General features: G+C 39.1%; 1 protein-coding gene across 8 annotated transcripts in view; it reads right to left on the bottom strand.

Annotated features, from left to right (window-relative positions):
- LOC101593520 (putative RNA-binding protein Luc7-like 2) overlaps positions 1–13,841 on the bottom strand; it is a 70,215-nt gene that overhangs the window by 46,670 nt on the left and 9,704 nt on the right. For 2 of the 8 annotated variants that reach the window (XM_045160982.1, XM_045160983.1), the window contains 2 exons: positions 3,898–3,974; positions 1,002–1,072 (listed from right to left, as the gene is read on the bottom strand). The exons of 3 other annotated variants lie outside the window; for them this stretch is intronic. In XM_045160982.1, coding sequence (XP_045016917.1) covers positions 1,002–1,059 — 58 coding nt within the window. In that variant the 5' untranslated portion in view covers positions 1,060–1,072; positions 3,898–3,974. Of the gene's footprint in view, positions 1–1,001; positions 1,073–3,897; positions 3,975–13,841 lie in introns of those variants that run through there. 3 more of the 8 variants (XM_045160985.1, XM_045160984.1, XM_045160988.1) reach the window with 3 other exon arrangements.

Below are 13,841 nucleotides of genomic sequence, written 5' to 3'. Positions count from 1 at the left end.
ACCTGGAAGAAGGACTACACACCAGTCAAACAAAGGCACATTGCCTAAATGAAATGTTAACTTTAATGCTTCCAAAAGTTCCATACCTCCCAAGTTTTATGTGGTCTGTACTATATTGCCAAACTGGGTACATTAAAATTCATTCTGTGTTCATGTAAAATAACACAGCTCCTAAGCAACAGAAGTATCCAACCTGCTTATCAAATATGGTTATTTACTCAAAAGTTTAAAGAATCTCCGAAAAAGAAAGGTAACTAGCTACATTAACAAATACAAGTATGAGTTACAATTTTTTTGCTTAGAATCTTTGAAGAAATAAAAGAAAAAAAATTGTAAGGATGTTTACTGTCTCTATGCTGAATGATAAACCCTAAAAATGAAGGTGTTTTAGCCTTAAATTGATGTCATCACTGATGAATGAAAACCTACTGGTGAATTACTGAAGCAAAAATTGTTTATTGCAGCAAATCAAAGAGATTATAAATAACTCTGTAGTTCTCATGATGCCTAGAGGGCTCCAAAAATTTTCATCTAAGAAGTGATTCAATCACTTAATTTTTGTATTTTCATAGGTGATTAACAACAAAACAAAACAAAACAAAACAAAAATGTTAAAACTTTACCCCTTTCTTTTTCAATGGTCTTTAGTTGAAGAACTGAACTTAAGAGTCAACTAAGTATTATGGGGTAAGAAGTTCGTTAAAATTTTAACTTGGTTTTTAACTTAGTTAAGAAGACTTAAAAGAACATTCTGATTTGCAACCAGAGTACAGACTTTACAAATAATTACATAGCTAAAATGATAGCTTCAGAGCAGTTCAACAATAGGTTTCCTGAGGCTAGTCTCTAGTAGGTTATTTTTGCCACAATTTGGAATAATCCATTTAGTGTTAAAGCCTGCTACTACAATATAGGTTACTTTGATGGTCCTTTTTCCTTCTAAACACAACTGCTTTTGTTCCACATTCATTAACACATCTGAAAAGTTAGTTATAACTCACGGCTCGGCGAATGCGGGGCCTTTCTGAAACTCCCTTGCAGATTGAAGTAGGCAGGCATAGATACATTGAACCTTTACAAATAAAACAAGGGGCCAGATTGTTCAGTTTGTATAGAATAGACTCTGCCAGCAATTTCAATATAGCACCTAGAAGTACATGATGACTGTAAAGTTTCTTGTATAAGGAAACAAAGGTGAACAAAATCAGGGTATATTTATATGTGTATTTTTCTACTTTTTACAATACTGACTTAAAAAGTGTAACCCTAGTGAAAAATAGGACTAAGTTTAAAGTCCAAGACTGGGGCGATCTACAAGTGGCCCTTGGGCCAAAATGGGGTTTTAAAAAATGTTTCTTTAAAAAAGATATGTGTCATCAAGACTAGGGAGTACCTCAAGTTCATGTTAGACTAAAACTATAGTTTTATATTGCTCATATCAGAATGTCAAAACTACAGTAGAGGCTTCTTACTTCCTAGAATTTAAGAAAGAAACATTCAAATCTGTTTTAATTTGGTTAAAAGTGGTAATTTTATGGTGGGAGCAGAGACTTACAAATCTAGGAATCTCCCTGCTACAACTATCTAAGCCTTTTGGTAATGCCAACAGTAGTAATCAGTTTGGTGCTTTATAAAATATATGGGTCAAGGGTATAAGCTAGCCTTTAGGATAAAATTAAGATTCACGGGCTGGAGAGACGGCTTAGTGGTTAAAATGTTTGCCTGCAAAACCAAAGGCCCTCGGCTCAATTCCCCAAGACCCACATAAGCCAGATGCACAAAGTGGGCGCATGCATCTGGAACTCGTTTGCAGTGGCTAAAGGCCCTGGCATGCCCATTTTCTTTCTCTCCCTCTCTGTCAAAGAAATAAATAAAAACAAAGTTTAAAAAAATTAAGATTCATAAAAGTTTTATTAACCAATCATTTCCTCTAATAGGGTGCCCATTTTTGCTTAAGTATTCACACTGTATCTAAACAGTACTCCGTGTGTGTGTGTGTGTGTGTGTGTGTGTGTGTCCTGTAGACAAGACACTAACAGACAAAATGTAAATAAAAAGCATCAGTCCCTATAAATGCCAAAAGGTAATTTAAAGTAATGCCTCACAATAAATGAATGTGTTCCATAAATATTTAACTATAGCAAAACAAATACAGCTATCAAATGTTAGCCATTATAAAAATTTTTGAAACAATGAAGTAATTAAACTAATAATTAGCAATACAAATAATCAGAGGGACTTGCAAGTAAGAATCTGGTTATTGATATATTTAAAGTTTAATTTAGGGAACTTTGCAGTTAATTTAAATCAATTTGTCTATGTAATTGTAATAACTATAAAGTAATGAACAAATCTGGGCTTATGCCATAGAAATATAATTTGACTACATAATTTGAAAATAAAAATACTGGTAATTTTGATTTCTGTCACAATATCTGGCCCAAACCATGTTTTTCTAAAGAAACTAAAGTAGCACCTACTTTCAAAAACAATATGAATGAAATATTGTAACACAAGCAATTACTTTATGGATAAAATGTACTTTGGGTTTCCTGGTCATAGTCATGCAAAAAAATTACTTGTGCTAATTCCCCTAATATGTTCCCTTTTGTAAGTTTAAACACTAAGTTATAGGGAGGAAAACTGCCCTGTCACAGTGACTAAATCCTTATCATAGAATCACACCTACCAGTAACCCTATCCTCTGTGCCACACAGTGGAGTTATAAAGACCTTAAGCCAAGTGCTCTATTCCTAAGGAGACCACAATTTTACTAGAGAAACAGGACATAAGTAGTAAGGAATAATACAAGACAGTGCCAAAGGGGTACTTTGAATACAGGAGAACTGCCATCAAAGGACTGCAAAGGTTGGGAAAGGCTTCCTGCAGTCAAAATTTGAAACAGATAGCACTTAGTGGAAAAGAAAGAAGAAAGAGCATTCTATACTGGAATGTAAACCTTGACAAAGTTTAGAAATGTATGAAGACTTGGGGAACAGTAAGTAAATTATTTGCTTTGGAAAATGGCTGCTTGAATGGGAATAAAGAAGCTGGGATCATTTTTCTGGGTAAAAGTTGATGTTTTAAATTCATCTAATCCAGATTTTTATTGTTTAGTAAATCTTAAGAGATATTTTAATAATAAGATAGGCTGAATCAAGCTTAGTGAACAACAAAAATAGTCTTACTATAAAACTAGGTCTCTCTGCCCTATTACCTTCACAATAATGAATTGGACTATTTGATTTTTTTGTGTGTGGGGGGGGAGTGGATAGGGTCTCCTATAGCTCAGGCTAATCTAGAACTTGTTATGTAACAGGATAACCTTAAACTTCTGATCTTCCCAATTATTAGGATGACAGACCTGTGCCCACCATTCAATGAGTGATGGGCAGGCAAAAGACCTCATTTGAATGCAAGCACCAAAAGTTTGATTAATTCTGTCTACTATACTGAAAGTTACAACTTTATTATCCTTTTATGCAACCCCTTCATAGGTCTCATGAATTATGTAACATTTGAGACTGCCTGAGTCACAGGTATACAACAAAAACTGGAATGCATACTATTCCTTTCCAGTAACAGAGCCCAAGGTGACACTGAGGCCTACTCTAAAAAGGGTTTTTATTCAATCTATACTCAAATTTCCTTCAATATTTTGGGACAGAAAAATAATCCATTGTAATCCAATATAGAATTATAGTCCTACTGCCTTTTCTGAAATTGACATACTTCAAATTTTAGCAGTAATACATAAAACCTTAGTGCATGCTATATTCCCAATACCCACCCCCTCCCCCTCAGTACAACCCACCCTCCCTCCCATACAAACAAATAAACCAAGTCAACTTTCATAGATTTAGGTGCTATTTTAAAAACATCAAAATTTTACTTTACCCATTCTCTCCGATGCTCCCTGTATTTTTTTAAGCTGTGAGTGGATGACCATGCTATGTGATCAACAACTGTGAAGGCTAAGCAAAAGTGAACTGAGTTTAGTATTATAATTTCAAAAAGAACCTTTAATTTTGTAATATTTGACATATTTAATGGTATGCAGAATCCTATCTTACTGTATATTATTCAGGCATTAATGGCAAGCAATTTTATAAAAGCAATCAGTATTTTTTGTACAGAATTACAAGGCTCAGCTCAGGGAAACAAAGAGGGAAGAGGATATGCAACAGCACACAAAGCAATGGAAGTATCCCCATGTCTGTGAATGGAGGCAGGGAAGGGACAGCCCTCCCACATTTGCTAGTATGGCAAATAAAGCCCTCCCCACAGATAAGACTTGTCAAGGACCACAGGTCACAGTTGGCTTCAGACAAAGAAGCCACTTTCCTCTAAAATAAGATCCATAACCATCAGACAGAAAGCTAGAGCCACAAAGAGAAGTATAGAACTGAAAACTTGTAGGTTCTTGTTTGCCATACTCTCTTGGAGTATCAAAGACAAGTTTTCTCTAATTACTATTTCTTTCAATATAAGGTACAAGTCCATATAATAATGTTGCAACTACAAAAAGATCCATGGCCAGTTTATAATCTACTCTAAAGCAGAAAACTACCTTAAGAAGTATACAAGTGAATGCTTGTGTCTTCATATGAGCCAAGGTAAAAAGCACATCATTTTTTTTTTTTTTTTTTTTTTTGATTTTTCGAGGTAGGGTCTCACTGTAGCCCAGGCTGACCTGGAATTCACTATGGAGTCTCAGGGTGGCCTCGAACTCATGGCGATCCTCCTACCTCTGCCTCCCGAGTGCTGGGATTAAAGGCGTGCGCCACCACACCCGGCGCACATCATTATTATACTGGGGATCACTTTTAAACTCTCCTCACACTTTACTCTGGTTTTATTGTTTGGGGGAAGGTCTTAAAAATATTTTATTAATTTGTAAGCAGAGAGGGGGAAAGGTGGAGAGAGACAAGGAAGACGAGGAGAGAAAGGGAAGAGGGAGGGAGAAAATGGGTGCACCAGAGCCTCTGGCCACTGTAAACAAACTACAGATACATGCACCATTTTCTGCATCTGGCTTGGGTTAGTGGGGAATCAAACCTAGGCTATCAGATTTTGCAAGCAAACGCCTCTCTAGCATCTGTTTTTTTGAGGCAAGGTTTCACCATAGCCTAGGTTACCTGGAAATTATTTGAACCCATGATGGCCTTGTATGACAATCATAGATTAGAAGCATGTACCACCATGCCAGTCTCCTCATACTTTCTCATCCAACTCTAACTTTGCCCCGGGGTACCTTTGTTTTTCCTTTAAAATTCGTCTATAAGAAAACTTTGTAATGATTTTTTTTTTCTTTTTGGTTTTTTGAGGTAGGGTCTCACTCTAGACCAGACTGACCTGGAATTCACTATGTAATCTCAAGGTGGCCCCAAACTCATGGTGATCGTACCGCTGCCTACTGAGTGCTGGGATTAAAGGCGTGCACCACCCCACATAGCTCGATTGTTTTTTTCTTGTGTGTGACAAGGTCTCACAAGCTGTCCTTGAAGTGCAGCTATGCAGGCCACGCTAGAACTCACGATCCTGCTCAGCCTCTCCAAATGATGAAATTATAGGTGTGCACAACTATTCTCAGCTTGAAATTACTTTCTAAAATTACTTATTGATCCCCTACTTCGTGTTGCCCTCATAAATGTACTTGGTTTAACCCACTGTATATTAAATGCAGTTCAACGTGTAGTACTTGTTTTATAAAAATACTTACCATAATATTTAACATGAACAAAGATGCTTTGGAAACATTTACTATGGCTTGACACGTCATGCTTTAAGTATATTGTTATTACATAGCAAACAAAGAATTATGAAAATCAGTAATAATGTCAAGCCAGTTCCTTTTGAATATAGTCATACTAAGTAGTAGCTGCTTTCCTTTCCTCCAGAAAATGCAAACACAAGACTATAATACAGTTCAGGAAGGCTAATCCTATTAATCCTTTAGTACATGTGGGCGTATACTTTATTAAGTACAAATAGATGCCAGCATCACTCCCAACACAATGCCTATGGCAATCTCAATTTTTTTCAAATATGATGCAGAGAAAACTTCTAGCTTAAGGGGTGCATGGGTGGGTGGGTGGGTTTATTTTTTGAAACAGTGTCTCAGATGCAGCCCAGCTTCCTGCCTGAACCTCTCAACTGCTGGAATTATAGTCATATGGCAACCATACCTAATAAGTTCATTTTTGCTGGTTATAAACAGAAACTAAAGATTTAAAAAAATTTTTTTGTTTGTTTGTTTTTCAAGGTAGGTAGCCCAGGCTGACCTAGAATTCACTGTTTTCTTAGGCTGGCCTCAAACTCACAGCGATCCTCCTACCTCAGACTCCCCAGTGATGCGATTAAAGGTGTGTACCACATCTGGCTTTTACATTTATTTTTATTGGGGGGGGGGCAGGGTGTACCAGGGCCTCTAGCCACCTCAAATGAACTCCAGATGCATGCACCACCTTGTGCATCTGGCTTATGTGAGTACTGGGGAATCGAACCTGGGTCCTTAGGTTTTGCAGGCAAGTGCCATAACCATTAAGGCATCTCTCAAACACAATGGTTTTTAAAATATTTTATTTATTTGTGAGTGACAAAAAGAAAAAAAAAAACGGGGTCCCAGTTCCTCTTTTTTCTGCATGTGCATCTTGCTTTACATGGATACTGGTGAATAGAATCCAGGCCAGCAGGTTTTGCCAGCAAGTGCTTTTTATTACTGAGCCATTTCCCCAGCCCTAATGATGTTTTTAAAACTTTAAATCTAGTTTGTCAGTCCATGTAACGAAACTATGAGAGAATAAAACTGGGCAACAACCTTGCTAGAAAGAAGAAAAGCTTGTAAGATATTTAAGATGTTAAAAGAACAACCCAGTCTTCCCTCAATATACAAAGAGGAGGAGCTTGGCAGTTGGCTGAGATCAGTGCCATCATATCTATTCACAAATACCAGAAAAGAATGAATAATAAGTTAAGAATTAAATTATAAAAGCAAGTTATACAAAGTTGCACATGCTGGGCTGGAGAGATGGCTTAGCGGTTAAGCGCTTGCCTGTGAAGCCTAAGGACCCCGGTTCGAGGCTCGGTTCCCCAGGTCCCACGTTAGCCAGATGCACAAGGGGACGCACGCGTCTGGAGTTCGTTTGCAGAGGCTGGAAGCCCTGGCGCGCCCATTCTCTCTCCCTCTATCTGTCTTTCTCTCTGTGTCTGTCGCTCCCAAATAAATAAATAAAATTTTTTTAAAAAAAATAAAAAATAAAAAACAAAGTTGCACATGCTGATTCATACCTGTAATCTCAGCATGTGCCTGAGGCAGGAGGATTTCCACAAGTTCAAAGTCAGCATGTACTACCCTAGTGAGTTTTCAGTATAGCCTCCAAATGTTTTTCAAGTATACAGAATTTAAGATACATTTTAAATGTAGCCTGGTAATGTTTTTATTTTAACACAAAGCTATAACTGAATTATGACACAGTAATACTTGTGCTCTGATTATCTAGGTCTTTTTACCATGCAGAATTTTCTACATTTAGTGGTGTGTGTGTGTGTGTGTGTGTGTGTGTGTTTGTTTGTTTGAGGTAGGGTCTCACACCAGCCCAGGCTGACCTGGAACTCACTATGTAACCCCAGGCTGACCTCGAACTCACAGTGCTCCTCCTACTTCTGCTAGGACTAAAGGTGTGCGCCACCATGCCCGGCACAGAATTTTCTACATTTATAATCAGAAACAATAGAAGCAATATTCCTGAGTCCTTTTATCTTTTCTTTTGAGACAGGGTCTCACAATGTAGCCATTCTGGGCTAGAACATGTGATGCTCCTGCCTCAGTGTTCCAACTTCCAGAATTACAAATGTAAACCACACCCAGTTTAAAAGCCACCTTTGGCTATGAAGAAATAGCTGAAAAAAAAATCAAAGAATAGTGACTGGCTGACTTACCAGTTGAAAGAGTCTATGCTAGCTGGTGACAGCTATAAAAGTCAAAGCAGCCCCCAAATCAAAAAAATGAAGGAAATAAAAGAAATGAGAGTATCAAAGAAACACAGGTGACATACAACCTAATGACAAAGGAAATTAATATGAAAGAAAGTACCATGAAGGAGATGAGAGCCTTAAAGCTACTAGAAGAACATGGGTCAGAGATGGCTTAGCAGTTAAGGTACTTCTTGCCTGTACAGCTTAATAACCTAAGTTTGATTCCCCAATACCCATGTAAAGCAAGATGCACAAAGAGCACATGCATCTGGAGTTGTTCGCAGTGGCTGGAGGCCCTGGTATGTTCCCTTCACTCTTCTATCTCTATTTACAAATAAATAAAAAAAAACTACTAGAACAGCACAGCAGAAACGTATCATTGAACTCAAATTCAAGCCATGGTCTCTGAGAAAGAATTGCCACTGAAGGAGAACACAATGGAACTGTAATGCTTTTGTTACTTTTTTTCCTTTGAGATAAGGTCTCATTCTAACCCAGCCTGACCTGTAATTCACTATGTAGTCTCAGGGTGACCTCAAGCTCACAGGATCTTCCTACCTATCTCTGCCTCCTAGGTGCTGGTGTTAAAAGATGGGGGCCATCTTATGTCACTTTTTAAAGTAACACAAATACATGAGGAACCAGTTCATTAGTTCATATAGACACTTGTCCTTTGGTCATTTAAATTTAAGATACTTTTCAAGATCAGATACTGGAGCCAGGCATGGTGGTACATACCTTTAATTCCAGCACTCTGGAAGCAGAGATAGGCTGGAGGCAAAGACAGGTGATTAGCCATGAGTTTAAGGCTACCCTAAGACTATATAGTGAATGCTATGACATCCCTGATTAGAGTGAAATCCTACCTCAAAAGAAAAACAAAAAATAGAGCTGAAGAGATGGCTTAGCAGTTAAGGTACACGCCTGCAAAGCCTAAGGACCTCAGTTCAATTCTCCAAGTTCCATGTAAGCCAGATGCACATGGTGATGCATGTGCCTTGAGCTCATTTTCAGTGGCTAGAGGCCCCGGTGCACTCATTCTCAGTCTCTCCCCCGGCCCCATCTCTAATAAATAAATAAATAAAATATTTTTAAGAAAGCAAAATATAGGGGCTGGAGAGATGGCTTAGTGGTTAAGCACTTGTCTGAGAAGCCTAAGGTTTCAAGACTCAATTCCCCAGTACCCACATAAGCCAGATGCACAGGTGGCACATGCATCTAGAGTTTGTTTGCAGTGGCTGAAGGCCCTCGTGAGCCCATTCTCTCTCTGCCTCTTTGTCTGTCACTCTCAAATAAATAAATAAATAAATAAATAAATAAATAAATAAAACCAAAATTTTTTTTTTAAAAAGCAAACAATAAAGCCAGGCATGGTGGCACACGCCTTTAATCCCAGCACACAGGAGGCAGAGGTAGGAGGATCGCTGAGAGTTCGAGGCCACCCTGAGATTACATAGTGAATTCCAGGTCAGCCTGGGCTAGAGTGAGACCCTACCTCAAAAAAAAAGAGCAAAATATAAAATTAAAAAAAATCAAGACTGCAGAGATGGCTCAGCAGTTAAGGTATTTGCCTGCAAAGCCAAAGGATCCCAGTTTGACTCACCAGGATCCATGTAAGACAGATGCACAAGGGGGTGCATGCATCTGGAGTTCATTTTCAGTGGCTAGAGGCCCTGGAGTACCCATTCTCTCTTTCTCTCTTTCTGCCTCCTTCTCTCTCTCAAATAAACAAATAAATTAATAAATAAGTTTTAAAATTAAAAAAAATCAAATACTTATAACCATATTACTGACTGTATCACTTAAAAATAAGCATAGGAAAACCGGGCGTGGTGGCGCACACCTTTAATCCTAGCACTCGGGAGGCAGAGGTAGGTGGATTGCCATGAGTTCAAGGCCACCCTGAGACTATACAGTGAATTCCAGGTCAGCTTTGACTAGAGCGAGACCCTACCTCAAAAAAAAAAAAAAAGCATAGGTGCTAGACATGGTGGAGCACACCTTTAATCCCAGCACTCAGGAGGCAGAGGTAGGAGGATCGCTGTCAGCTTGAGGCCAGCCTGAGACTCCATAGTGAATTCCAGGTCAGTCTGGGCTAGAGTGAGACCCTACCTCGAAAAACCAAAAAAGAAAGGAAGGAAGGAAGGAAACAAGAGAGAGAGAAAGAGAGAGAGAGAGACAGACAGACAGACAGACTGTGTGTGTATATGTGTACCTGGCTATGGTGACTTACAACTATAACCCCAACACTGAGGAGGCTAAGGCTAGTCTAGGATACATAGTGAGTTACAAAGCCAGACTGGGCTACATCTCAAAAATCAAAAGTCCCAGCACTTGGGAGGCAGAGGTAGGAGGATCGCTGTGAGTTCGAGGCCAGCCTGAGACTACATAGTAAATTCCAGGTCAGCCTGGGCTAGAGTGAAAGCCTACCTCAAAGAAACAACAAAAAGAGAACAGAAGAAAATGCATCCATAATATCTAAGAAAAATGACTTAAAGCAACTTGGCAATCTGGGGATATGAAGGAAAGTAATAAAATTCTATTGCTAACAATAATTACTGTCGTAAAACATGTTCACTAATAAACACAGATCAACAGTGTAAGTATTCCCTCTAGCATGAGGCAAATTAAAAGTATAGCAGGCTTTCCTCATAATGCTATTACATGGATTCTAAACTCTGATAAAAGCTCTAACAATCATGCCTGTTCTGCTCCCATCATTAATGCACATACTCCCCAGTTCCTATTCCTGTATTCTAGTCACATTCTAACTTGTGGGACCAGTTGGTGATATCCTACAGAACTGAGGACCTCCTGGATGAAAAGCTAAAGTGAGAAATCAAGCTGAATGAGATAATCACATCCCTGCAGGTCTAAAAGGACTTCTCTAGGAATCTACATCTTACTCTCACAGGCTTCTATTTCTGGCTAGTCCTTTTACCTATGTGCTTGGATATACACAGTTCAGGCAACTTTCATCTTCTTTTGCACGGAAGATAATCTAAGGTGTCATTTTATTTATTTTTTTTAATTATTTATTTATTTGAGAGCGACAGACACAGAGAGAAAGACAGATAGAGGGAGAGAGAGGGAATGGGCGCGCCAGGGCTTCCAGCATCTGCAAACGAACTCCAAACGCGTGCGCCCCCTTGTGCATCTGGCTAACGTGGGACCTGGGGAACCGAGCCTCGAACCAGGGTCCTTAGGCTTCACAGGCAAGCGCTTAACCGCTAAACCATCTCTCCAGCCCAAAGGTGTCATTTTAAAAAGTGACTTATGGGCTGGAGAGAGCAGTTAAGGTACTTGCCTGTAATGCCTAACAACCCAGGTTGATTCCTCAGTACCCACATAAAGCAGATACACAAAGTGATGCAAGCATCTAGAGTTCATTTGCAGTGGCTAAAGGCCCTGGTGCACCAATATTCAATCTCAATATCTCCCTGTATCTCACTGCAAATAAATGAAACAAAATAAGCCAGACATGGTAGTACATACCTTTAATCCCAGCACTCAGGAGACAGAGATAGGAGGATCAACTTGAGTTCAAGGCCACCCTGAGACTACATAGTGAATTCCAGACCCTACCTAGAAAAAAAAACCCCTAAATAAGTAAATTAAAAAAAAAAAGTTTATTCTAAAAAAGTGAATTATGGGCTGGAGAGATGGCTCAGCAGTTAAGGCACTTGCCTGCGAAGCCAAAGGACCCATGTTCTCTCTTGATCCCACGTTATCCAGATGCACAAAGGTGAGGCAAAGTGCAAGGTCACATATGCCCACTAGAATGGCACGAGCATCTGGAGTTCAACTCCAGTGGCTGAGGCCCTGGCACCCCAATTCTCTCTCTTATCTGTTTCTCTCATTCTCTCTTAAAAAAGCGAATTATCTTGCCTAAGTCAAGAAAGAAGTATCTAACACACCACAAATTCTAACCTTTAGCAGACAATGTGAAAAAGGGTTAGTTATATCTTTACAACACCTCATTTTTTTCACTGTATTTATTTTTATGGCAATACAAGCTTTGTTTTATTGATTTATTTATTTATTTAGTATTTTATTCTTATTTATTGATTTGAGAGGCAGGTAGAGAGAAAGTGACAGAGAGAGAGAGAAAATGAGAATGGTCATGCCAGGACCTCCAACTACTGCAAGGTAACTCCAGATGTATGTGCCACCATGTGCATCTGGCTTACGTGTTTCCTGGGCAATCAAACCTGGATCCTTTGGCTTTGCAGACAAACACCTAAACTGCTAAACTCACTCTCTCCTGCCCCAAGCTTCATTTTAAGCAGGGACTGACAGCACAGGCATGTAATTCCAGCTACTCAAGAGGCTGAGGCAACAAGATTCCAACTTTAAGGTCTACCTGGGCTACAGAGGATGCTGAAGGCCAGCCATGAGGACACATAGTGAGACTAACTCAACAAAATCAAGGGCTAGATGTATATATAGCTTTAAGGTATGTCTATTTCTAGCCCAGGCTGACCGAGAATTCACCATGTAGTCTCAGGCTGGCCTCGAACTCCTATCAATCCTCCTACCTCGATCTCCCGGTGTGGGATTAAAGACATACAACACCATGCCCAGCATTCTTTGACTTCTTAAGATTATGCAGTTAAAGACATGAAGCTACAAACAATTTCAGAGTTTTTTACGATCTACTTTTCTCTATATCCTTGATAATTTTGTAGAATTGGCTAACTTGCCGGGAGTGGTAGTACACGCCTTTGATCTCAGCACTTGGGAGGCAGAGGTAGGAGGACCACCATGAGTTCGAGGCCACCCTGAGACTACACAGGGAATTCCAGGTTAGCCTGAGCTAGAGTGAGACCCTACCTCGAAAATAAAAAATAAAAATAAAAAAAATTAAGAATTGGCTTATTTGGCCTTGCCTTCCAATTTCTGAGAATTTAAACTCAAAAGAAACAGGAGCTGGAATAGTAGTGTAAGATTGTATCTCAGCTACTTGGGAGACTGAGGTTGGAGGATCTCTTGAGCCCAGGAGTTCAAGACCATCCTCAACAGATTAGACTAGACTGACAGAATAAATGGAAGATAATAGAATAAAAAGCTAATTCATTGCCTGAAGTAGCATGAAACCCCACCTCGATAACCCCTCCCCAAAAAAGCTAACTCATAAAGGAACAGATAGTTTTCTGCAGGTGCTGAAAGCCCTAAGATTCCTGCTAGAAATTAACCCTCAGACTCCTTCATTATTCTAAGAGAGGCTCCAATTTCTTCCTTCTTTAGTCTACAATTCCTTAGTAAACTGATTAAACTGGGTACAACTTTTATGTGTCCTCAAAAGAAACATCACTGTCCTTTAATATAAACCCACTTCAAGCAGCTGATAGCCCAGACTGGCCTGAAACTTGTGATCTTCCTACCTCAACTGGAAGTATATTACACCTCCCAGCTTTGCAATTGTCTTCATTTTTGTTTTGTTTTAATTTTTTTCTTTTTCTAAGATAAGGTTTCCCTTTGTAACTCAGCCTAGCCTAAACTTTTAGCAATCCTCCTGCCTCGGCTTCCTAAGTACTGTGATTACAGGCACAAGCCTCCATGCCAGGCTGGAATCTCATTGTCATAGAGCATCTGTGTCTTGCCCATACTTAATGACCTTCAGTTTTAAGTCAACAGCCTATCTGCTCTGTCACATTGCTTGTTTAAGCTGTCAACAGTTTCAATGCTTGTATCAAACAAGTAACTGAATACTGATTCACTAAACCTGAGTGTGACCTAAAACACCCACTTCTCTCTTTGAATTTTTCATTCTGAAAATGCAGTTCAAAATTCTATGCTTAAGCATGCCATTTATACTACTTACAATTGCAATATAATTTTTCTTAGGTTTCCTTTTATTATTA

Source organism: Jaculus jaculus, chromosome 10, assembly GCF_020740685.1.
Source record: "Jaculus jaculus isolate mJacJac1 chromosome 10, mJacJac1.mat.Y.cur, whole genome shotgun sequence".
Classification (NCBI taxonomy): Eukaryota; Metazoa; Chordata; class Mammalia; order Rodentia; family Dipodidae; genus Jaculus; species Jaculus jaculus.
Note: the sequence above shows the minus strand (reverse complement) of the source record. Positions and strands in the feature narration are given on the sequence as shown.